The 23,896-nt window shown below is 38.4% G+C and overlaps 1 protein-coding gene across 1 annotated transcript in view; it reads left to right on the top strand.

The window, feature by feature from the left end:
* LOC126418712 (anoctamin-4-like) overlaps window positions 1-23,896 on the top strand; it is a 404,589-nt gene that overhangs the window by 327,467 nt on the left and 53,226 nt on the right. Inside the window, exons 15-16 of the mRNA XM_050085615.1 lie at window positions 8,338-8,468; window positions 13,555-13,760. Of these exons, the coding sequence (XP_049941572.1) occupies window positions 8,338-8,468; window positions 13,555-13,760 (337 nt within the window). The remainder of the gene's footprint in view (window positions 1-8,337; window positions 8,469-13,554; window positions 13,761-23,896) is intronic.

Raw genomic sequence — 23,896 nt, forward strand, 5'->3', positions numbered from 1 at the left:
AAGGGAAAACAGAAAAGTTGAAAGAGTATATAGAGGGTCTATACAAGGGCGATGTACTTGAGGACAATATTATGGAAATGGAAGAGGATGTAGATGAAGATGAAATGGGAAATATGATACTGCGTGAAGAGTTTGACAGAGCACTGAAAGACCTGAGTCGAAACAAGGCCCCGGGAGTAGACAACATTCCATTAGAACTACTGACAGCCTTGGGAGAGCCAGTCCTGACAAAATTCTACCATCTGGTGAGCAAAATGCATGAGACAGGCGAAATACCCTCAGACTTCAAGAAGAATATAATAATTCCAATCCCAAAGAAAGCAGGCGTTGACAGATGTGAAAATTGCCGAACAATCAGTTTAATAAGTCACAGCTACAAAATACTAATGTGAATTCTTTACAGACGAATGGAAAAACTGGTAGAAGCTGACCTTGGGGAAGATCAGTTTGGATTCCGTAGAAATATGGGGACACGTGAGGCAATACTGACCCTACGACTTATTTTAGAAGCTAGATTAAGGAAAGGCAAACCTACGTTTCTAGCATCTGTAGACTTAGAGAAAGCTTTTGACAATGTTGACTGGAATACTGTCTTTCAAATTCTGAAGTTGGCAGGGGTAAAATAGAGGGAGCCAAAGGCTATTTACAATTTGTACAGAAACCAGATGGCAGTTAAAAGAGTCGAGGGGCATGAAAGGGAAGCAGTGGTTGGGAAGGGAATGAGACAGGGTTGTAACCTATCCCCAATGTTATTCAATCTGTATATTGACCAAGTTGTAAAGGAAACAAAACAAAAATTCAGAGTAGGTATTAAAATCCATGGAGAAGAAAAAAAAACTTTGAGGTTCACTGATGACATTGTAATTCTGTCAGAGACAGCAAAGGACTTGGAAGAGCAGTTGAACGGAATGGACAGTGTCTTGAAAGGAGGATATAAGATGAAAATCAACAAAAGCAAAATGAGAGTAATGTAATGTAGTCGAATTAAGTCGGGTGATGCTGAGGGAATTAGATTAGGAAATGAAACACTTAAAGTAGTAAAGGAGTTTTGCAATTTGGGGAGCAAAATAACTGATGATGGTCGAAGTAGAGAGGATATAAAATGTAGACTGGCAATGGCAAGGAAAGCGTTTCTGAAGAAGAGAAATTTGTTAACATCCAGTATTGATTTAAGTGTCAGGAAGTCATTTCTGAAAGTATATGTCTGGAGTGTAGCCATGTATGGAAGTGAAACATGGACGATAAATAGTTTGGACAAGAAGAGAATAGAAGCTTTCGAAGTGTGGTGCTACAGAAGAATGCTGCAGATTAGATGGGTAGATCACATAATGAATGAGGAGGTGCTGAATAGGATTGGGGAGAAGAGGAGTTTGTGGCACAACTTGACTAGAAGAAGGGATCGGTTGGTAGGACATGTTCTGAGGCATCAAGGGATCACAAATTTAGTATTGGAGGGCAGCGTGGAGGGTAAAAATCATAGAGGGAGACCAAGAGATGAATACACTAAGCAGATTCAGAAGGTTGTAGGTTGCAGTAGGTACTGGGAGATGAAGAAGCTTGCGCAGGATAGAGTAGCGTGGAGAGCTGCATCAAACCAGTCTCAGGACTGAAGACCACAACATAACAACAACAAATGATGGAAACACAAGGCAATTACATCCAGGGCATTTCATACCATGCCTGCCTGCAGTAATTCCACCAAATTGGAATTGACCCTTTTGGAAGGTTCACAAAGTTGACACGTGGAAATCGATGGATAGTAGTCTTCACTGACTTGTCACCCACTATATTGTCACCCAAGCTACACTGGTTGCCAAAGTCCAGAAAATTGTAAAGTTTCTTGTAGAAGACATTTGGAAGCATGCTGCAGCCTATGAGATGATCTCTGATCGTGGAAAAGATTTCCAGTTGAGATTTGTATCAGAGGTAATTTCTTTTGTGACTTCATCCACATGATGACAACTGCCTACCACCCACAGATGAAAGACCCCACAGTGTGCTTTAGTAAGTCATTGGCAAATATGCTTTTGATGTATGCTGATGTTGAACAGAGAGTTTGGGATAAGTTATTGCCCATTATGGCATTTATGTACAAGGCAGCAAAGCAGGACACTACAGGCTTCACTTCGCCCTTTCTACTCTGCAGTCATGAGGCAAAAATGACAAATGCAACAAGCGAAAATGAGTAAATTACTCTTACTGTCATTCTCTTTATATTGCTCAGAATATGAAATTAAAACAATTTAAATTGCCCTATTAAAAAAAATCTGAAATAATTAACTGTTTTTGTTTCTGTGTAAGAGCAGTGAGCTCTACCAGTCTCTCCACAGGTATACAAAGCATCAAATGCTTTATCATCACCTGACACTCTACCAGTATCCTGCCTCAAAATGTTAATAGCCTCCATGGCTTCTCTAGTGCTTGACACTACTGGTTCTTGGTCATCACCTTCATCATCCTCTCCACCAATAAACTCTCTCTTCCCTTCTTCAGAATGCGTGGTACTGATGCTATCTACTGTTGGCACCTCTGGAGTGATGACTGAAGCATAAACACCAGTATACTCTTAAAACATAAACAATATGCCTATCACAGAAAAATCTGTAGACTCAGACAAATCATCTTCTTGTGGTTCTTGTGCATTTTCTGTGAACTTAAATCCTGCTTTCATGAGGCAGTTAGAAATAGTTAAAGAAATCACAGCCATGCTTTGGCTACACAATGCATAGCATCCAGAAGTTATATGGTCATAGATCTTGTGCCCATGCCACAATTGTGCATAAATACAGCATTCTGCACAAGCAGTTTTATATATTTCAATTTGAATGAATGGATAATTCCCAGATCTAACAGATGAAGCTGACTTGTACAATTAAGAGGCAGAAACACTAACTTAACTCAACTGTAGATTGTAAGGGTGTGCTGTCATCTGTCAAGAAATAGCATTATTTTCCTATTTTTTGCCCACATTTTAGCATCCAGTGCATGCATGGTGAATGAGGAGATGGAATTGGTCATTCATCCAATGCTGTTGGATTCAAAATTAGTGGGTAGAGTTCTCACATTTTTAAGATATCTTCACTTTTTAAATTTGCCAATTACCAAAGGAGGTAATTTTTCTGACCCATCAACATTGGCTGTAAGTAAAATGGTTATATCCTGATTACTCAGTTTCCCACCATGGCATTTCTCACCTTTAAAACATAAGGTCTTACTTGGTAATACATTATCAGTTTCATCATCATTAAAAATATTTTTTGGATCATAATTTTTAAAAATATCTTGCAGTCCATTTTTCCATTGACTTATGCTTTCACCACACAGTTGGTTGTAACAATGTTATGATGAGTCTTACATCAGTTGATCCAACCACTCGATGCTGTGAATTTGGTGAACCTAATTTTTGCAGCAAACTGAAGCACCTTTTCTCTCAATATGTTGCAATCAAGTGGAATTCCCGATGTTCTCATCCTAACAAACCACTCTGAATGAGTTTATCCAAACACTCAAGTGCTGATGGCCAATTCAAGTTACTACAGAAATTGACTTTTACACTAGTGTTTGTTTCCTTATTATTATCAGTATGGTACTGTTTTTTTGGGATTATTGTCAGGATTACAGTTCGTTTGTTGCATTCAAAGAAGTTGTCACGATATGGAGAAAGTAGAATGTAAATTTTGCTGACTGCTGTTAGTGAAGTTTAATCTGAGTGCACATTTTGCTTCAGAATTCTTAATTAAAAATGCAGTAATCATTTTTATTTTTGAGTGACAAGAAGACTTCTTGCCTAGTTCTTTTGGTGACGTGTTGGCATGATGCAGAATATCTTCTGGTGACTGCCTTCTGTTTTCAGTTGTGGCAACATAAACAATCTGACAGTAATAACTCTAGTAGCAATCTTCATTCTTCTCATTGTGTTGTGTTACAACAGCCTTAATTTAATTTTGCAATCATTTACACAAACAAACACAGCTTTTGAAGATGCCTGTTTCTATGATGGGCTTTCACAAATCATTGTTACTTCTGCAGGAAATACATTAATCCATACTACGTGTGCAGTCTTAGGTTAGTATGACCTAATGTCAGATGTAAACATTCCTCTTCGAGGTGCTCCATAACATGATTAAAGTTTCTGCTTTTTTATCATCAAGGATGTCTCTGAGTTGAGTGATGTGTGTTTGTGTGTGTTAGCACTCAGCCACTGCCTTCAGGATAATCACAAAGACAGTGGCTGAGTGCTGACACACAGGTTTCCCTCTTCATTCCAATCATGTCCAATGGTATAAACAAAACATGGAAGCAAAAGTCTTTCTTGAAACCACATTAAAAATATATTTGTGTTATAATATAAGACTATTGATAATCATTAAAAATTATGGTAAATAATACTTGTAACACAATTTTGGTTAAAACATTAAAGTTGACAGTCTTCATAAACAGGGAACAATAGGCACAAAATCTACAGCCTGTTGCTGAGAAGATCACTCAGCTCAGGGATGCCCTGGGTGAGAAATAGGGCAAAAATTGTTGTGGTGTCACAGAGCATCTTGAGGAGGAATGTTTATATCTGACATCAGGTGGTACCAACCTAAGATGTGCGCCTACTACAGGTTAGTGTCTTTCACATGGAATTAACAATGATACATGAAAGACTATTATAGAGACAGCCATCTTCAAAGGTGGTGTTTATTTGTACAAACAATGTGAAATTAAATTAAAGCTGTTGTAATACAAGACAATGAGTAGAAGGAATGTTGCTACTAGTCACTATCATCATATTGTGATTGTCATTAAGCTAGTGCCTAAGCATACTTTTCCACTCTTCCAAACACTGGGAACCTATAATACAGGCAGCTGTGACACAATAAGCTGTCAATGAAAATCTTGCTTACCCCATTAATGCTACATTACATTATCAGTAACTTCACGTACAGCCTGTGTTTTGTGCTTTGTTTCAAGGCTGACTTTGAGCAGGAATACAATGTACTTCTTGCAGAAATCAATGTTAAAGGTTGTGAAAACATCTAATAAAATTTAAAATGTTGTAACCCAGAATTGATAATGATGGGAAATCATTGTATTGAGAGAATGAGACTTCCGTTGGGACTGACACAAAGGAACATAAAAAGTGAGAGCATGGAAAAAGCAGGAATGTAAAAACAGGGTTTTACTGTGGATACCCATTGTTTCATAGAAAATCCAGTGTGGTGACGTAGACATTAACCTAGCAATGAGAGATAAACAGCAGCTCTGGAAAAAACAGCTTTTCTGATAATTTCACTATTTTAATCTTATCATGAATGGACATCAATAGCTTTCAGCAGTTCACTTATAGTTAATTACAATTCTAACAATGGAAACTCCAGCTTGGAATACTGACAATATAAGATAAAGGGTAGATTGCTACTCACCATAAAGATGACACATTGAGCTACAGACAGACTCAACGAAAAGACTGTTACACATTTACCTTTCAGCTAAAGCCTTCTTGAGAAATGTAAACATACACATATTCATTCACACAGGCAGGTACACCTCATGCACACATGACTGCCATCTCCAATCCCAGGTGTCGGAGATGGCAGTCATGTGTGGATGAGGTGTGCTTGCTTTTGTGAATGAATGTATGTGTGTGTTTCCTTTTCTGAAGAAGGCTTTGGCCAAAAGTGAAATGTATGGCAGTCTTTTTGTTGTGCCTGTCTGCAATTCAAGCTGTCATCTTTATCATGAGTTGCAATCTATCCTTTTCATTATATTGTTAATTGCAATTCTGTTTTTGACAGCTACATCACTTAAATAGTTCCATTTTCCTGAAGAGTCTCCTTCATTGTAAGATCTGTGGGACAAAGGATGAATGAATGAATGAATGAAGCAAATAAATTTATAGTAGTGTTGTTATAAACAACATTTATTGTAAATAAGGCACCTTTCATGTATAATAACTGTTTACATATTGGCTGGTGGCTTTTGTCTTGGGATGTTTGACGGACATTGGTTTAATGATTTTTCTGGTGTTTTGCCAGCAGAAGTGACTGGTGTTGTCAAATATTCACCCTCAATTAGTGATGAAAGTAATTAGAAATGTGGAAAATTACCTGCAATTATATTTACACCTGCCTACAAATGACAATATTTATCTACTGCTGATGGTGACAGATCTGCGTTTCACTTCTTTTCACATATTTGGGATGCATAAGGATGAAATAATGTTTACTGCTGAAAATCAATTGTATCAAAGTTTAGAGACTGTTCAACAAGAATGTCTGGTTTTTGTAAAGAACTTTAAAAGTATTTTCAACATTTGGGGGTGTTACATTTCTATAGTTAATACTGAATTTCTACACAGAAGAGGACAGAACAAAGATATAACCCACTCAACAAAGTACATGCAGTATCTTCCATTGGCATTTGTACTGTACTATTGGTTTAATTTCTCATGCCTCATAGTCATCTGTCATACTATTAAAGCTTCATTTGCAGTTTTCATGTACTTCAGTGTACTAGTTCAAGTTATTGAACCACAACAAAAAACTGATGTACATGACTTGTCAATTTAGATTCATATTCATGGTTCCTGTTCTAGTAGTATAAATTCTGTGCTTTACTAAGGCTGGATTAAACTGTTACTATACTCTCATTCAGTAAACCGTTAAATTCATTCAAAGGTAGAATGCAGTGCAGTTAATTGCTATGCACCCATTCATGTATTTTATGTTTGCATAATGTCTATGGTATAGGTGTTTACTGGAGGAAATAGGAAACAAGTAGAAGCAAATTTATTTATGCTTTGTTAGTCACTGCATTGTCTTCTTTGTATATGATGGTGTACTTTATAATCACTAACTGAAACAAAACTAGTTTTCTAAAACAGACCTCCAGCAATGATGACAACACATCTGTTGTTCAGTATCATCCATCTGTATATTTGCATAACTGTCAATTGCAGAGTAGTAGATGAAAATCAGATTAAGCATGCAACTGAAAAAAATAGCTTTTTGTAACTATTGTACATTTGTCATATAGCTCTGTTACTGGGAAGTGTTAAATATCAGGCTTCAGCATATGAGGAGAGTCTTCTCAATGTTTTGATTCACTGTAATACTATATATGAATGCTGTGTATAGAGGAAGTCCACCCACATAGATGATTACTTCAATATCTCTGCCACAACTATTTGGCACCAAAGTGAATAGTGTTGAAGACACTGGTCCAAGAAACCTGCCAAGTGAGGTAAATATTTTACAAAATACATTGTATAAAAGTAGATATGTTATGAATACATGAGACTTCAATAATTTTAGCCTTGTGAAGCCATGGTGACAGAGGACTGTAGGAATTATTTATTACATGTTAGAATGAAAACTATGTTTGCAGAAAATTGGAAACAAAACTGTATTTTTTTTAAACTGTAGGTAAACAATGGATCTATTGCAGAGGTTCACATCTTTAAGTGTTAGTGAAAAGTAAGCTTCAGGAATAAAACAGAATATATGAAATAAAACCCATGTGAAATGATAGAAAATCAAGGACTGAAGAAAGCGAAATTAAATAGTGCAATATGGGATGTGACTTACAAGGAATTTGAGTGTAGTAATCAAGTAAAATTATGATAAAAGGAATTACTGAATGCTACCAACAATTAAATAAATCAGTATGAAAATGTTAAGAGAAATTTGTCACTTGCTCCCATTAATGCTTTGTACATAGTGAACCAGTCTTGATTCTATGCAATTTAGGCTTCCTTTTGTAAACTTTAAAGACTATTTCACATCTGCTAGCTCGTCTCAGATGATTGTAGAAAGAACAACAGTCAGTACTTGCATAAGAGAATTTCCATGAAAGTTTTCCGAATGTTATTGATCAGACTATGTGACATTAAAGTGTATTAATGATATGAGATATAAATCATAAATAAGAGGAACTGGAAAGAAAAGCACATTGGAAAAAAAATGAAAGAATCATCACATTAACTTTCATGAAGAATATTCTGTAGTTTTCCACCAAATGTTGAAGCATTTATGTGATTTTGTTTCTATAAAGCATAACAGAACTTCTTTGGAGAATACAACTTACAAATCAGTTAATCATGTAAAATTGATAAGAAAGATTCTTTTATGAGGACAGGTACGATAAAACAAGGTTATGAAAATTTACAGAGCCATAATAAAGGAATAATGAATAACAATAAATCAACATTCATTTGGTGAAATACTTGTGTCATCTTCAAAATTACTGCCCATGCTCAACTGAACTGACATCTTAAAGCAGTTGTAAATGCTCAAATAACTATGAAGAAGTAGACAGTGGAATTATAAAATTGTCTTCTCTTGTTTCTAGGTCACTGAAAAACTGGTGGAGAAAACGGTCAGCCAGGAAAGGTGTTGTTCAATTAACATCTCCCTGGGTAAGGGATTATACACTTGTACCTTTTGATTCACTTACACTCTTCAGGGAGTATTTGGAAATGGGTAAGGTTCCTAAAATTCCTAAATAAAATAAATCACCAAAAAAATCAATTTTTGACATAAAAGTTCTGCTCACCAAGCGGTGGCAGGAGAACACACATACAGGGTGTTACAAAAAGGTACGGCCAGACTTTCAGGAAACATTCCTCACACACAAAGAAAGAAAATATGTTATATGGACATGTGTCCGGAAACGCTTACTTTCCATGTTAGAGCTCATTTTATTACTTCTCTTCAAATCACATTAATCATGGAATGGAAACACACAGCAACAGAACGTACCAGTGTGACTTCGAACACTTTGTTACAGGAAATGTTCAAAATGTCCTCCGTTAGTGAGGATACATGCATCCACCCTCCATCGCATGGAATCCCTGATGCGCTGATGCAGCCCTGGAGAATGGCGTATTGTATCACAGCCTTCCACAATATGAGCACTAAGAGTCTCTACATTTGGTACCGAGGTTGCATAGACAAGAGCTTTCAAATGCCCCCATAAATGAAAGTCAAGAGGGTTGAGGTCAGGAAAGCGTGGAGGCCATGGAATTGGTCCACTTCTACCAATCCATCGGTCACCGAATCTGTTGTTGAAAAGCGTATGAACGCTTTGACTGAAATGTGCAGGAGCTCCATCGTGCATGAACCACATGTTGTGTCATACTTGGAAAGGCACATGTTCTAGCAGCACAGATAGAGTATGCCGTATGAAATCATGATAACGTGCTCCATCGAGCATAGGTGGAAGAACATGGGGCCCAATCAAGACATCACCAACAATGCCTGCCCAAACGTTCACAGAAAATCTGTGTTGATGATGTGATTGCACAGTTGCATGCAGATTCTCGTCAGCCCACACATGTTGATTGTGAAAATTTACAATTTGATCTCGTTGGAATGAAGCCTCATCCGTAAAGAGAACATTTGCACTGAACTGAGGATTGACACATTGTTGGATGAACCATTCGCAGAAGTGTACCCATGGAGGCCAATCAGCTGCTGATAGTGCCTGCACACACTGTACATGGTACGGAAACAACTGGTTCTCCCGTAGCACTCTCCATACAGTGACATGGTCAATGTTACCTTGTACAGCAGCAACTTCTCTGGCACTGACATTAGGGTTATCATCAACTGCACGAAGAATTGCCTCTTCCATTGCAGGTGTCCTCATCGTTCTAGGTCTTTCTCAGTCGCAAGCCATAGGCTGGAATGTTCCGTGCTCCCTAAGACGCTGATCAATTGCTTCAAACGTCTTCCTGTCGGGACACCTTTGTTCTGGAAATCTGTCTCGATACAAACGTACCACGCCACGGCTATTGCCCTGTGCTAATCCATACATCAAATGGGCATCTGCCAACTCCGCATTTGTAAACATTGCACTGACTGCAAAACCACGTCCATGATTAACACTAACCTGTTGATGCTATGTACTGATGTGCTTGATGCTAGTACTGTAGAGCAATGAGTCACATGTCAACACAAGCACCGAAGTCAACATTACCTTCCTTCAATTGGACCAACTGGCGGTGAATTGAGGAAGTACAGTACATACTGATGAAACTAAAATGAGCTCTAACATGGAAATTAAGCGTTTCCGGACACATGTCCACATAACATCTTTTCTTTATTTGTGTGTGAGGAATGTTTCCTGAAAGTTTGGCCGTACCTTTTTGTAACACCCTGTATATATTAAAAAAAGTGTTTTACACATGCAAGCTTTTGGAGACAGTGGCTTTTTCTTTTGACTTAAGGGTTGAAGGGCAAGGAAGAGGGATGAAAGAAAATGACTGTAGAGGTTCAGGAAAAGGGATAGAGTTCGAAAAAGTCACCCAAAACCCCAGGCCAGGGAAAACTTACTAGATGGAATGAGACAAATAGACTGATTGTTGGGGACTGCACTGGATTGAATTTGAAAATCTGAAAGCTTGAAGATGGAAGACAGGGTAATATACAAGACAGAGTTTACTGCTGAAATATTGTGCACATGTTAATGGGAGTGAAAAGCTAAATGCATTTTGGGAGGGGAATGGTGAAAAAGAGACAAGTCAGAAAATGAAAGATGTAGAAAGCTAAAATGGAGTGAAGGAAGTAGTAGTTAGTGTGGAGAACAGCTGAGATGGAAGAAATTAATGTAAATTAAGGCCATGTGGTTGGTGAGAACTAAAGACATGTTGTTACATTCGTTCCAACCTACTGGTGTTTGGGGGAAGAATCCAGATGGCACCTGTGGTGAAACGGGTGTCGAGATCACAATTGTCATGTTGTAGAGCATGCTTTCCAACAGGATATTATGCCCATTCATCTTAACTGATAACGTGGTGGTAGTCATGTTGATGTAAAAGGCCGCTCAGTGTTTACATAAACAGCTGGTATATGAGATGTGTTGTTTCACAGGTGGCTCTCCCTTTGACAGTATATATTTTGCCAGTTACAGGGCTGGTATACGTGGTGGTAGGAGGGTGCATGGGGCAAGTCTTGCAGTGGGGACTGCCACAGGGTATGAGCCATAGGGTATGAAGGTGAGTGCAGAAGGAGCATAGGGCCTGACAAGGATATTGCGGAGATTGAGAAGACAATAAAAAGCTATTCTGGGTGTGGTGGGCAAAATCTCAGACAGGATGGACCTCATTTTAGAGCAAGACCTTAGGAAGTCATAGCCTTGTCAAAGTAGCTGATTAATACATTGAAGACCAAGATAATACTGAGTGACAAGGGGCGTGCTCTGAAGTTGTTTTTTGGAGGCATCAGCAGTACCAGGATTGGATGTGATGGCCCGGGAAATCTGTTTTTGAACTAAGTTGGTGAGGTAATTACATCCAGTGAAGGTTGAGGTGAAAATGGTGGTATATTGCTGTGAAGAGTCTGCATCCGAGCAGTTTGCCTTGAATTCTAAGGCTGTGTAGGAGGGAATGTTTGACATGGAAAGGATGGCAACTGCCAAAATGTAATTACTGTTGCTTGTTAGTAGGTTTAATGTGGACAGATGTATTTAGCTGGCCTTCAGTGAAGATGAGATCAACATCAAGGAATGTGTCATGGGTTTCAAAAGAGGATCATGTGAAATTTGATTGGGGGAATGTATTGCTGGACTATTTCACCTTCAAGGGGCCCTCCCGATCTCTGCAATATCCTATGCTCCTTCTGCATTCATCTCCCTACCCTATGCCTTCCTATCCCTGTGACTATCCTTACTGCAAGACTTGCCCTATTTACCTTGGACTATTTCACCTTTGAGGGGCAGACGTACAAACAGATCAGGGGTACGGCCATGGGAACCAGGATGGCTCCCGCCAACCTTTCCATGGTTTGGGTGAAGGGGTCTTTTCTGGAATCCATAAGTCTTCAGCCATTGGCTTGTTTTATGTACATTGACCTCTTTGCCATATGAACTCATATGAGGCTAACCTGTTAAAATTCCTGGAATCTCTAAATACATTCTCCCAGTTAAATTTCATATGGTCCTATTCTGAATCTCATGTCACTTTCCTTGATGTTGATTTCATTCTCACTGAAGGCTAGCTACACACTTCTGTCCATATTAAACCTACTAACAAACTCCAGAATTTTCGTTTTGACAGTTGCCATCCTTTCCATGACAAAAATTCCCATTCATATAGCCTTGTCATTCAAGGCAAACTGTTTGTTCAGATGCAAACTCTTCACAGCAATACACCACCATTCTCATCTCAATATTTAATTAATGTAATTAACTCACCAACTTATTTCTAAAACAGATTCCTAGGCCATCGCATCCTATCCTGGTACCACTGATGCCTTCAAAAAACAACTTCAGAGCACACCACTTGTCACTCAGTATTATCTTGGTCTTAAATGTATTAATCAGCTACTTCGACAAGGCCATGACTTCCTAAAGTCTTGCTCTGAAATGAGATCCATTCCATCTGAGATTTTGCCCACAACACCTAGAATAGCTTTCCATTGCCTTCTCAATCTCTGCAATATCCTTGTCAGACCTTATGCTCCTTCTGCTCTCACTTCCATACCCAATGTCTCATACCCTGTGACAGTCCCCACTGCAAGGCTTGCCCTATGTACCCCCCTACCACCACTTTTACCAGCTCTGTATCGGGCAAAACATATACTATCAAAGGGAGAGTTACCTGTGAAATGATACATTTTATATACCAGCTGTAATGTAAACACTATCTGGCCTCTTACGTCAGTATGACTACTCCCAAGTTATCAGTTAGGATGAATGGGTATAGGCAGAGTATCTATACTGGCAACACACAATATCCTGTTCAGAGATGCTCTACAACATCACAGTCATGACCTTGGTGCCTGTTTCACCACACATACCACTTCAATTCTTCACTCAGACACCAGTTTCTCAGAACTCGTAGGTTGGAAAGAGCATTACCACATATCCACAGTTCTCGCCACCCATCTGGCTTAAATTTACAGTAATTTCTTCTATCTCAGCATTTCTCCACAGTAACTACTCCTTTCTTCTCTCTGTTTTAGTTTTCTACAGCTTTCATTTTCTGACACATTTATTTTTTGCTGTCCCCCTCCCATTTCTATCAAATACAATGCACTTAGCTTTTCACCCTTATTAACTTGTGTGCAATATTTTAGCAGTAATGTGTGTCTTGCATATCACCCTGTCTCCGACCTTTAAACTCTCAGGTTTTCAAATCTCATCCAGTGAAGTCCCCAACAATCAGTCTTGTCCCATCCAGTAAGTCTCCACTGACCCAGGTTCTGGGTGACTTTTCTGAATGCTAAGCCTTTTTCTAAATCTCTCCAGTCCTTTTCCTTCATCTCTCTTCATTCACCTTCAACCTTCTGCCAGAAGAAAGAGCCACTGGCTCCAAAAGCTTTCATACGTAAAACCCTTTTTTTTAATATGCGTGTTCTCCTAAATAAAATACATAACATGCCACTTGTTGTCTTCAGTATCTTCACTCTAACAGTCTTTGATTTTATGCCTTTTTTAATCACTCTAATATACTTTTTAATTTTGATTCTATGTTTTTTCTGGTCACTCTAATACAAGTTTTTTTTTTATTTTTTTTATCTCTGTTGCTCTATTTATTTATCTTAATGTATGTTCTATCCATTTCAGTGATTCAGTATGGATTTGTGACATTATTTGTGGCAGCATTTCCTCTAGCTCCACTCTTTGCTCTTCTAAATAACATTGCAGAAATTAGAATTGATGCAATGAAACTGACTACTCAGTTGCGACGCCCACTTCCGAGAAGAGTGAAAGATATTGAACCATGGTATGGAATTTTGTCAGCAATAACAAGTGTTGCTGTTGCAGTAAATGTAAGCAGCGACTTTATAACAACTATTATGGAAATTAATTATTTGTTTTTGATTGGTGTTATCATCATCTGATTAAGAATTTAATTATTCATTTACATGTCACTCATTATTGATACAATTTATGAGTAGTTTACTTGAGCAAGGTAGAGAAATTAGCATTAAGATTAATTACTTCTGCCCTTGAATACTGTACAGTAGATACCCAACTAAAGCAACAAACTTTGACCCCCAGATTTTCTAAGATTTAGATTCTGTGATATAACAGCAATAATGGTTATCCGATACACATTGTACTATATTAACTTTCAAAAATTTTCTGGTAGTGTAAGGATACAGACCATTTCATAACATAAGGCCAGGGCAGTTTTATTTATCAAAAGCAAAGCATTAAACAATGGAATCTCCAGGTTGGAATATCAACAATATTAGGAAAAGGAAATATAGCTACTGACCATAAGGTGACCTGTTGAGTTGTAGACGGGCACAATGAGAAAAGTATTACACATTGTAGCTTTCAACCAAAGCTTTCTTTGGCAAAGAAAAAACACACACACACATTCACACAAGCAAGCAGACCTCATGCACACATGACCGTTCTGACCAGTGGTGAATGAGATGTTCTTGCTTGTATGAATGTGTATGTGTTTTCTTTGCTGAAGAAGGCTTTGGCCAAAAGCTATAATGTGTAACAGTTTTTTTATTGTGCCTGTTTACAACTCAGTGGGTCATCTTTACAGTAAGCAGCAATCTTTCCTTTTCCTAACACCAATAATTTTTACTGAAAGGCAGATACTGAAACAAAAACCATTCTAACAGTGCTGGAAATTCAAATTTATAGATCCAAATGCATCACCATCCATCCATCCAGTCCAGCACCCTATATCCAACCAATGCCAGGTTGGGCCTACTGTGGTGTGTCTCCTGTTTTGTGGAGAATCAGCCCCATGTATTGGGTATTATTACAGTGATGTTGCTGCTCCCAAATGCATTTAAAAGCTACTGCCAGCTTCCTCCTGAGGAGAAATTGGTATACCCCTTTTGTCTACATCTAGTGTATATCATGTGGTCAAATGTGACATTGAGAACCAGCCAGGTAATTACGTAAGATGATGTGGAAAATGCCTAAAAAATACATCCAGGCTGGCTGACACACTAGTGCCTATAGGTACCTGTGAGCAGATTCAATCTGGGGCCTCTGCTGGTGCCTTGCCTGTGATAGGTGGTCCTCAGTAGCTCACCATTGAATATCTGTTGTCTGGTTGCTGGCTGTAATCTAGTTTTGTACTAAATTTTGTAATTAAACAGGCATGGTAAGACCTGAAACATAAATCAGTTACCACTGGTCACACACATGCATACAAAATAATGGCCCCCACTAGGGCGAACTCAATGACAACCTTGTAACACGAACAGTTGACACAAACAAATGACCAGTCACAAAATAGTGGAACTAATGGCGCCCAACAAAGGCAGAAGCAATTACAATTTTGCAAGATAAACAACTAAAACACTCAGATGGGCAAGTACTAAATAATAAAGTTACTCAACTTCATGTGGAGTTATCCAGTACTCATGTGTAAATGCAACCAGGGCACAGAGACAGTATAGTGATGGCTGTTCAGACCTACAACCATTGCTGTATCTGCTGATTTCCTTCAGGCAACACTAATATTGTGCAACAAAAGCGCTCTTGCATGCAAAAGGGAAGCTCCTTTCCAAATTACAGCTTTCCAAACAATGGCTCTCAACTACAACTAGGCCACACTATCATTCCAGATGTGGCCAAGTCATTTTCCGGCACATACACAGGCTGCTCCCAGCACAGGGTCCCACTCGCCACCTTCCTTGTGCCACTGCTGACTCCAGACTCCCATTGCTGCCCATCACACACCACTTTGTGGACCACATTTGCACCACAAGCCTCTCTGGCAAAGAGATTCTACACAACCAGCAATTCTACCAGAGTGCACAAAGTTGAAAAATACCAAAAATTTACAGAACATTTCGATGCAGAAATAAATGAAGAGTACAGGAGTGGGATTAAAATTGAGTGTGAAAGGATATCAGTATTTGCTGATAAAATTGCTGTTTTCAGTGAAAGTGAACAAGAAATGCAAGACCTCTTCAGTGGAGTGAACAGTCTGATGAGCAGGCACTGTGGCTCTGAGAGTAACCCTAAGAAGACAAAAATAATGAGGAGTAGTAGCAGTGAGATTAGAAATAAATTTTATATTGAAATTGGTGATAATGAAGTAAATAAAGTTAAGGAATTTTGCTACCTTAGAGGTAAAATAAAACATGACTAACAAAGCAAGGAGGACATAAAAAATAGGCTAGCACAGGTGAAGTGGGCATTCATAGCTAAAATAAGTTCATTAGTATCAAACACGTAGGGTGTGGACAGCTGGGAATGTATGTCTTACAGGAAGCTTGCAAGGGATAAGTCTCTGCAGTTGCACTATCCTCTGTGCCCTCAGTGGATCAGATGGATAGAGCATCTGCCATGTAAGCAGGAGATCCCAGGCTCGAGTGCCGGTCAGGGCACACATTTTCACCTGTCCCCATTAAGGTATATCAACAACACCTGCTGGCAGCTGAGGGTTGCGATTAATTATAATTTCTTTCTAGAGAAGCTGCATGGTCATCATTGGTATCTGTTCTTTCGGAACAGTTACTACCTCCATATAGTTAAAGTCTACCCAACTATTGACCTCCTTCTGTGCGAATGCGCACACTTTGCCCGAACTCTTACGGGAATCATAACCTTAGTTGGTACGAGTAATGAGTGAATGGGCAAATATCCTTTAGGAACATTATGGATGTAGGGTGTGGACAGTTGGGAATGTATGTCTCACGGGAAGCATGCAAGGGATAAGTCCCTGCAGTCACGCTATCCTCTATGCCCTCAGTGGCTTAGATGGATAGAGCATCTACCATGTAAGCAGGAGATCCCAGGTTCGAGTTCCAGTTGTTGCACACATTTTCAACTGTCCCCATTAAGGTATATCTACCACATCTGTTGGCAGCTGAGGGTTTCGATTAATTATCATTTCTTTCTAGAGAAGCTGTATGGTCATCATTGGTATCTGTTCTTTCAGAACAGTTATTATCTTCATAATGCAACTTTCATTTTGCTGTTGTACATTTTTCTCCATTTTTCTTCAAATAGCATATAGATAATAATTTTTGTGCTCTTGCACCATTAACACAGGATAATTTTTTTTTATTATTTAGGGAAAATCGTGTAACAATGTACTATTACAATAATTATTGAATAATTTAATTGGATAGATTTTATCTATACAATTAAATTATTTTGTCAAAAATTGAATGTTTTCATAGTAATTATTGAATGCTTCACGTGTTGCTCATCTGGTAGAAAATTACTTTTCAGTCAATATATGTCTATTTTTGAATCAATGTTTTGATTTGTACTAAGTGAGATCTTAAGAATCATTTAACTTAATTTATGTCATGCTCATCAGACTTGCTTTTTCTTTCATGGTATTTCTTTTTCCACTTGGATTCTCAACCCACTCCTTTTCCCCCCCAAAGTAAATAGACTTTTTTGCATTTATTTTTGTTTTATTTGCATTAGCATCTTATTCCTTTTTTCCTGTTAATGCCACTGAATTTTTTAGGAGTAATAAGAGATATTTAAAGCTACCAGTAGGTGATTGTTTATTGTCATTTCCTAATTGCTTACTGATTCTGTCTCTGACTCGGCTGTTCCTTCAGTATCTCTGCACATATTTTTACCTTTTCTTGTACCTCATTTCTATTCTGATGAAAAAAGGTTAGAGAATTCTGAAAGTTGGACATCCATTTATGCATCTGGATAGCTTAGTACGTTAAAGTGCCCATTTCTAGATTATGTAAAGACATGCTGAAATGTAGCATGGTGGGGGTAGCTCCACTTGCTACAGTCCCACTCCTTAAATACATTAGTTTTACTCTTTATGCATTACGTAAGTAGTACATATGCCATAGTTATGTGAAGTGATCATTTTTTTTATTTAGGCTAATGTTTACAAAACTTTATAGTACTTTATAGTTCACTAAGTACTTTCATGATTTCTAACTGCAGAGGAATAATTAGCTTACCTGAAAACAATTTGTTTAAAGAATTATTAAACACATGGGATACCTATAGAACATGTGGAGTTGAGATTTACAGTACACAAATGCCTAATTTGCAGTCCGAAGCACTTTAGTTACTCTTTTTACGAAATATCTAACGTTCTATTCAAACCATCTTTATAAAATTTTATTTGTATTTATAATTTGAACTCCCCCCCTCCCAAAGATATTTTTGACCTTTAAGATTGTTTAATTCTTAGAACTGATGTTGTAATTTGTTGCCCTACTTTTTCTGACCTGAAAAATGTATTTCTTCATCTGAGTAATGTAATAATTAAGACAGTGAACAAAACAGAGAAATTATGAACCTGAGAAATTTACATTAAACTTATTAAATAGCTGAGGAAGCACACATTATATTGACAAAATATTCCATGTGATTTTGTTGATTTTACAAAAATCTAACATACAGTTAAACCAAATTCTTATTTGACTCAGTAGAATAATATAAATACTAAATTAGACCTTTCTGTCATTATAAACTAAAATGTAATTAGAGGTTTTGCTTATTATTCCTGGGCATGTCCGTAAACTGGTGATGATGGCGGCAACTGGTTTTCTTTTTTTGGTCATCAGTCTACTGACTGGTTTGATGCGGCCCGCCACGAATTCCTTTCCTGTGCTAACCTCTTCATCTCAGAGTAGCACTTGCAACCTACGTCCTCAATTATTTGCTTGACGTATTCCAATCTCTGTCTTCCTCTACAGTTTTTGCCCTCTACAGCTCCCTCTAGTACCATGGAAGTCATTCCCTCATGTCTTAGCAGATGTCCTATCATCCTGTCCCTTCTTCTTATCAGTGTTCTCCACATATTCCTTTCCTCTCCGATTCTGCGTAGAACCTCCTCATTCCTTACCTTATCAGTCCACCTAATTTTCAACATTCGTCTATAGCACCACATCTCAAATGCTTCGATTCTCTTCTGTTCTGGTTTTCCCACAGTCCATGTTTCACTACCATACAATGCTGTACTCCAGACGTACATCCTCAGAAATTTCTTCCTCAAATTAAGGCCGGTATTTGATATTAGTAGACTTCTCTTGGACAGAAATGCCTTTTTTGCCATAGCGAGTCTGCGTTTGATGTCCTCCTTGCTCCGTCCGTCATTGGTTATTTTACTGCCTAGGTAGCAGAATTCCTTAACTTCATTGACTCCGTGACCATCAATCCTGATGTTAAGTTTCTCGCTGTTCTCATTTCTACTACTTCTCATTACCTTCGTCTTTCTCCGATTTACTCTCAAACCATACTGTGTACTCATTAGACTGTTCATTCCGTTCAGCAGATCATTTAATTCTTCTTCACTTTCACTCAGAATAGCCATGTCATCAGCGAATCGTATCATTGATACCCTTTCACCTTGTATTTTTATTCCACTCCTGAACCTCTCTTTTATTTCCATCATTGCTTCCTCGATGTACAGATTGAAGAGTAGGGGCGAAAGGCTACAGCCTTGTCTTACACCCTTCTTAATACGAGCACTTCGTTCTTGATTGTCCACTCTTATTATTCCCTCTTGGTTTTTGTACATATTCTATAAGACCCGTCTCTCCCTATATCTTACCCCTACTTTTTTCAGAATCTCGAACAGCTTGCACCATTTTATATTGTCGAACGCTTTTTCCAGGTCGACAAATCCTATGAAAGTGTCTTGATTTTTCTTTAGCCTTGCTTCCATTATTAGCCGTAACGTCAGAATTGCCTCTCTCGTCCCTTTACTTTCCTAAAGCCAAACTGATCGTCACCTAGTGCATTCTCAATTTTCTTTTCCATTCTTCTGTATATTATTCTTGTAAGCAGCTTCGATGCATGAGCTGTTAAGCTGACTGTGCGATAATTCTCGCACTTGTCAGCTCTTGCCGTCTTCGGAATTGTGTGGATGATGCTTTTCCGAAAGTCAGATGGTATATTGCCAGACTCATATATTCTACACACCAACATGAATAGTTGTTTCGTTGCCACTTCCCCCAATGATTTTAGAAATTCTGATGGAATGTTATCTATCCCTTCTGCCTTATTTGACCGTAAGTCCTCCAAAGCTCTTTTAAATTCCGATTCTAATACTGGATCCCCTATCTCTTCTAAATCGACTCCTGTTTCTTCTTCTATCACATCAGACAAATCTTCACCCTCATAGAGGCTTTCAATGTATTCTTTCCACCTATCTGCTCTCTCCTCTGCACTTAACAGTGGAATTCCCGGTGCTCTTTTAATGTTACCACCGTTGCTTTTAATGTCACCAAAGGTTGTTTTGACTTTCCTGTATGCTGAGTCTGTCCTTCCGACAATCATATCTTTTTCGATGTCTTCACATTTTTCCTGCAGCCATTTCGTCTTAGCTTCCCTGCACTTCCTATTTATTTCATTCCTCAACGACTTGTATTTCTGTATTCCTGATTTTCCCGGAACATGTTTGTACTTCCTCCTTTCATCAATCAACTGAAGTATTTCTTCTGTTACCCATGGTTTCTTCACAGCTACTTTCTTTGTACCTATGTTTTCCTTCCCAACTTCTGTGATGGCCCTTTTTAGAGATGTCCATTCCTCTTCAACTGTACTGCCTACTGCGCTATTCCTTATTGCTGTATCTATAGCGTTAGAGAACTTCAAACGTATCTCGTCATTCCTTAGTACTTCCGTATCCCACTTCTTTGCGTATTGATTCTTCCTGACTAATGTCTTGAACTTCAGCCTACTCTTCATCACTACTGTATTGTGATCTGAGTCTATATCTGCTCCTGGGTACGCCTTACAATCCAGTATCTGATTTCGGAATCTCTGTCTGACCATGATGTAATCTAATTGAAATCTTCCCATATCTCCCGGCCTTTTCCAAGTATACCTCCTCCTCTTGTGATTCTTGAACAGGGTATTCGCTATTACTAGCTGAAACTTGTTACAGAACTCAATTAGTCTTTCTCCTCTTTCATTCCTTGTCCCAAGCCCATATTCTCCTGTAACCTTTTCTTACTTGGAAGTAGAAAAGGACAAGAAACTGCCATTTCTAGATGTGCTGGTCACAAGGGACAGCGAAAACCTGGGACACAGCGTGTAACGAAAACCGACACACACGGACCGATACCTGCACAAACTTTCAAACCACCACCCGAGCCAGAAAAGAGGCATGATTAGTACGCTTGTAACGAGAGCGGGACGAATATGTGAGCCGCAACACCTCAAAAGAGAAATGCAACACCTGGAAACTGTTCTGCGGAGCAATGGGTACTCCACAAATTACATTAGAAGTGTAACAGAGCTAAACACTCGGCGAAGTAAGGAACCAGAAAAAGAAATGTCGGGTACGGCCTTTCTGCCATACATTCCCAGAGTGACGGACAGAATCGGCCATATATTGCGCAAACCATGGCGTAAAGACGATTTTCAAACTGACAAGGAAGATCAAAGAGTGTCTTAGATCGGCGAAGGAGAAAAGAGACCCACTTGCAATGTCCGGAATATACCGTATACCATGCACATGCGGAAAAGTTTATGTCGGAATGACTGGACGATCCATTAACACCAGGATCAAGGAGCATAAGCGACATTGCAGGTTGGGGCAGGTAGAGAAATCGTCCGTGGCAGAGCACGCACTGAATGAGACCGACCACGTAATAAAATTCGCCGATACGGAAGTTCTGGCTGTAGAGAAGCACTATCACACGCGCTTGTTCAGAGAAGCTGTAGAAATACAAAAACACGCGAACAGTTTCAAAAAGAAAGAGGAAAGCCTTAAGGTAAATGGATCCTGGCTTCCCGTACTGCAGCGAACGACCGTCGCGGGTAGCAAGAGGAGAACCGCACCGGAAATGACCGTGGAGAAGCCCTCGGACGTTGGCGCGCCAGGTACATATAGTCTGTGGCCGCGAGCTCGGCTCCAGTTCACCACCGGCAATGGAGGGTGAAGCTTTGACAATGCCAGCCAGTCGTGCTGGCGAAACGTCAGAAAAATCATTAGATGAACGTCGGCCGAAGAACCCAAGACAGAAGCCAATAGGCAGTTTGTCAAACAGATAACATATGCAGTGAAACATAATAGTGCTAATAAATATTAAAAAGAAATTCAAACAGGAGTGAAACAGTGTGATGCTCAAAATTTAGTATGTAAAACCTGTAAAATTACCTTATTGAGTGATTGCCAAGGTCGTAATGTTTCAAGTTACCTTAATGAAAACGTAAACCTCGAGTGTCTGGGGTATGTGTATCCTTCAGCAGAAGCCAAGGATGTCTTGAAAAACACTAACAAAAAGGCTTCTGAAGCTGATGTCATCGTAATTATGACTGGAACAAATGGCATAGCGAAAAACAACAGCGCGAACTTAGTAAAAGGTTTAAGAAGCACATTACCAAGTATCACATCGAAAAAAGTGTTTGTTGTCGATGTTCCATTTAGATATGGTCTTGCAAAACAATTCTGCATAAATCACGAGGTATAGGAAGTAAATAAACGGCTATATCACCTGTGTTTGAAATTCAAAAATTCCACAATCATTAAAGCTAGCGAGTTTGACAGGGACAAGGATTCCACCTCAACAACCAAGGAAGAAGAATATCTCGAAACTGATTACCAAAACTGTGAGTAAAGAAATGGCCACCTTTATAGTAATATAGCTGGACCAGGGAAACCTGTAAAGCCTGCTGGTCTGTCTGGAAAAATATTAACAGATATGTTCCAGCAGGATCAAAATAATCTTCAAACCATTCACTCCGAGCCCAGAAAACTAGATGTATCCGAACGTTGTCAAAATAGGGTCTGGCTACAAGCAGTAGACTTACAAGACACCACATATCTTCCCTCTTGCTGTGAAAAATCAATATTATTCATGCACATAAATATTAGATCTCTGAAATATAAAGCTGATGAACTTGGTGTTGTATTGAATGGAAACAATTGAATAGTATTATGTATTAATGAACACTGGTTAAAAGAAGAAGAGATAAAACTGTATGTACCACCATGTTTTAATTTAATTGCAAGTTACTGCAGACCCAATGAAGGTTATGGGGGTTCCTCAATATATATAAGTGACAACCTAGGGTTAAGATATACTGTTCTTTATGTTAGGGATATATGTGTTAAAGGCATTCTTGAAGTGGCTGTCATGCTACTACCAACATTAAAACTCACAGTTATTTCAATATACCATTCTCCTGATAGTGATGCTGACCAATTTGTAGAGTGTTTAGATAAACTTATTCACCGTACAAAAAATTATACCAAATGCAAGACAGTAATTTTAGGAGATTTAAATTTTGATGTAAGGAAAAAAATACTAATTTGCTTAAGATGCTAAGATCCCATAATCTCTTATGTGCAAATTATAGTCCAACAAGACAACTTTCTTGTCTCGACAATTTTATCACAAATATACATAAAGATGATTTTGAATTGGGACTCCTTAATGTCGACCATCTGACAGATCACGAAGGTACATGGGTAAAACTAACAATTACTGAAACAATCAGGGATTGTGAACCATCATGGTATGTCAGGTTATTAAATGATAAAAGCATAGATAGCTTCAGGGATAAGCTGAAGGCACTAAACTGGAATAATATAATATATGCTTCCAAAATGTTGAGGAGGCTTGTAGCAGGTTTGTTAGTACTCTATCTGAAATTTTCAGTACCTCCTGTCCAATGGTTACCAAACGAAACAAAACTATGGTAAGAAAGCATGGTCGAACTACTTCACATAGGTGGTTCACACCATATTTACAGAAGCTAAGATTAATGGTTTTGATATGCTATGATAAGGTAAAAAATGGTAGTGTTGACAATGCAACATTTGTTAGACTCAAGAGACACTATAGATCACAAATCAGATTAGCAAAATGTAGAGCAAATGATAACTTCATCAAAAACTCCAATAATACGAGGACTATCCACAAAGTAAATTACGTTTTGGAATTAAAAACAAATAAAGTACTGGAATTTTTTTAATTATATACAGATGAAAGCCACACTTAAATACTACTTTTCTACATAGTTGCCATTT

Source organism: Schistocerca serialis, chromosome 9 (genome assembly GCF_023864345.2).
Source record: "Schistocerca serialis cubense isolate TAMUIC-IGC-003099 chromosome 9, iqSchSeri2.2, whole genome shotgun sequence".
NCBI classification, from domain to species: domain Eukaryota; kingdom Metazoa; phylum Arthropoda; class Insecta; order Orthoptera; family Acrididae; genus Schistocerca; species Schistocerca serialis.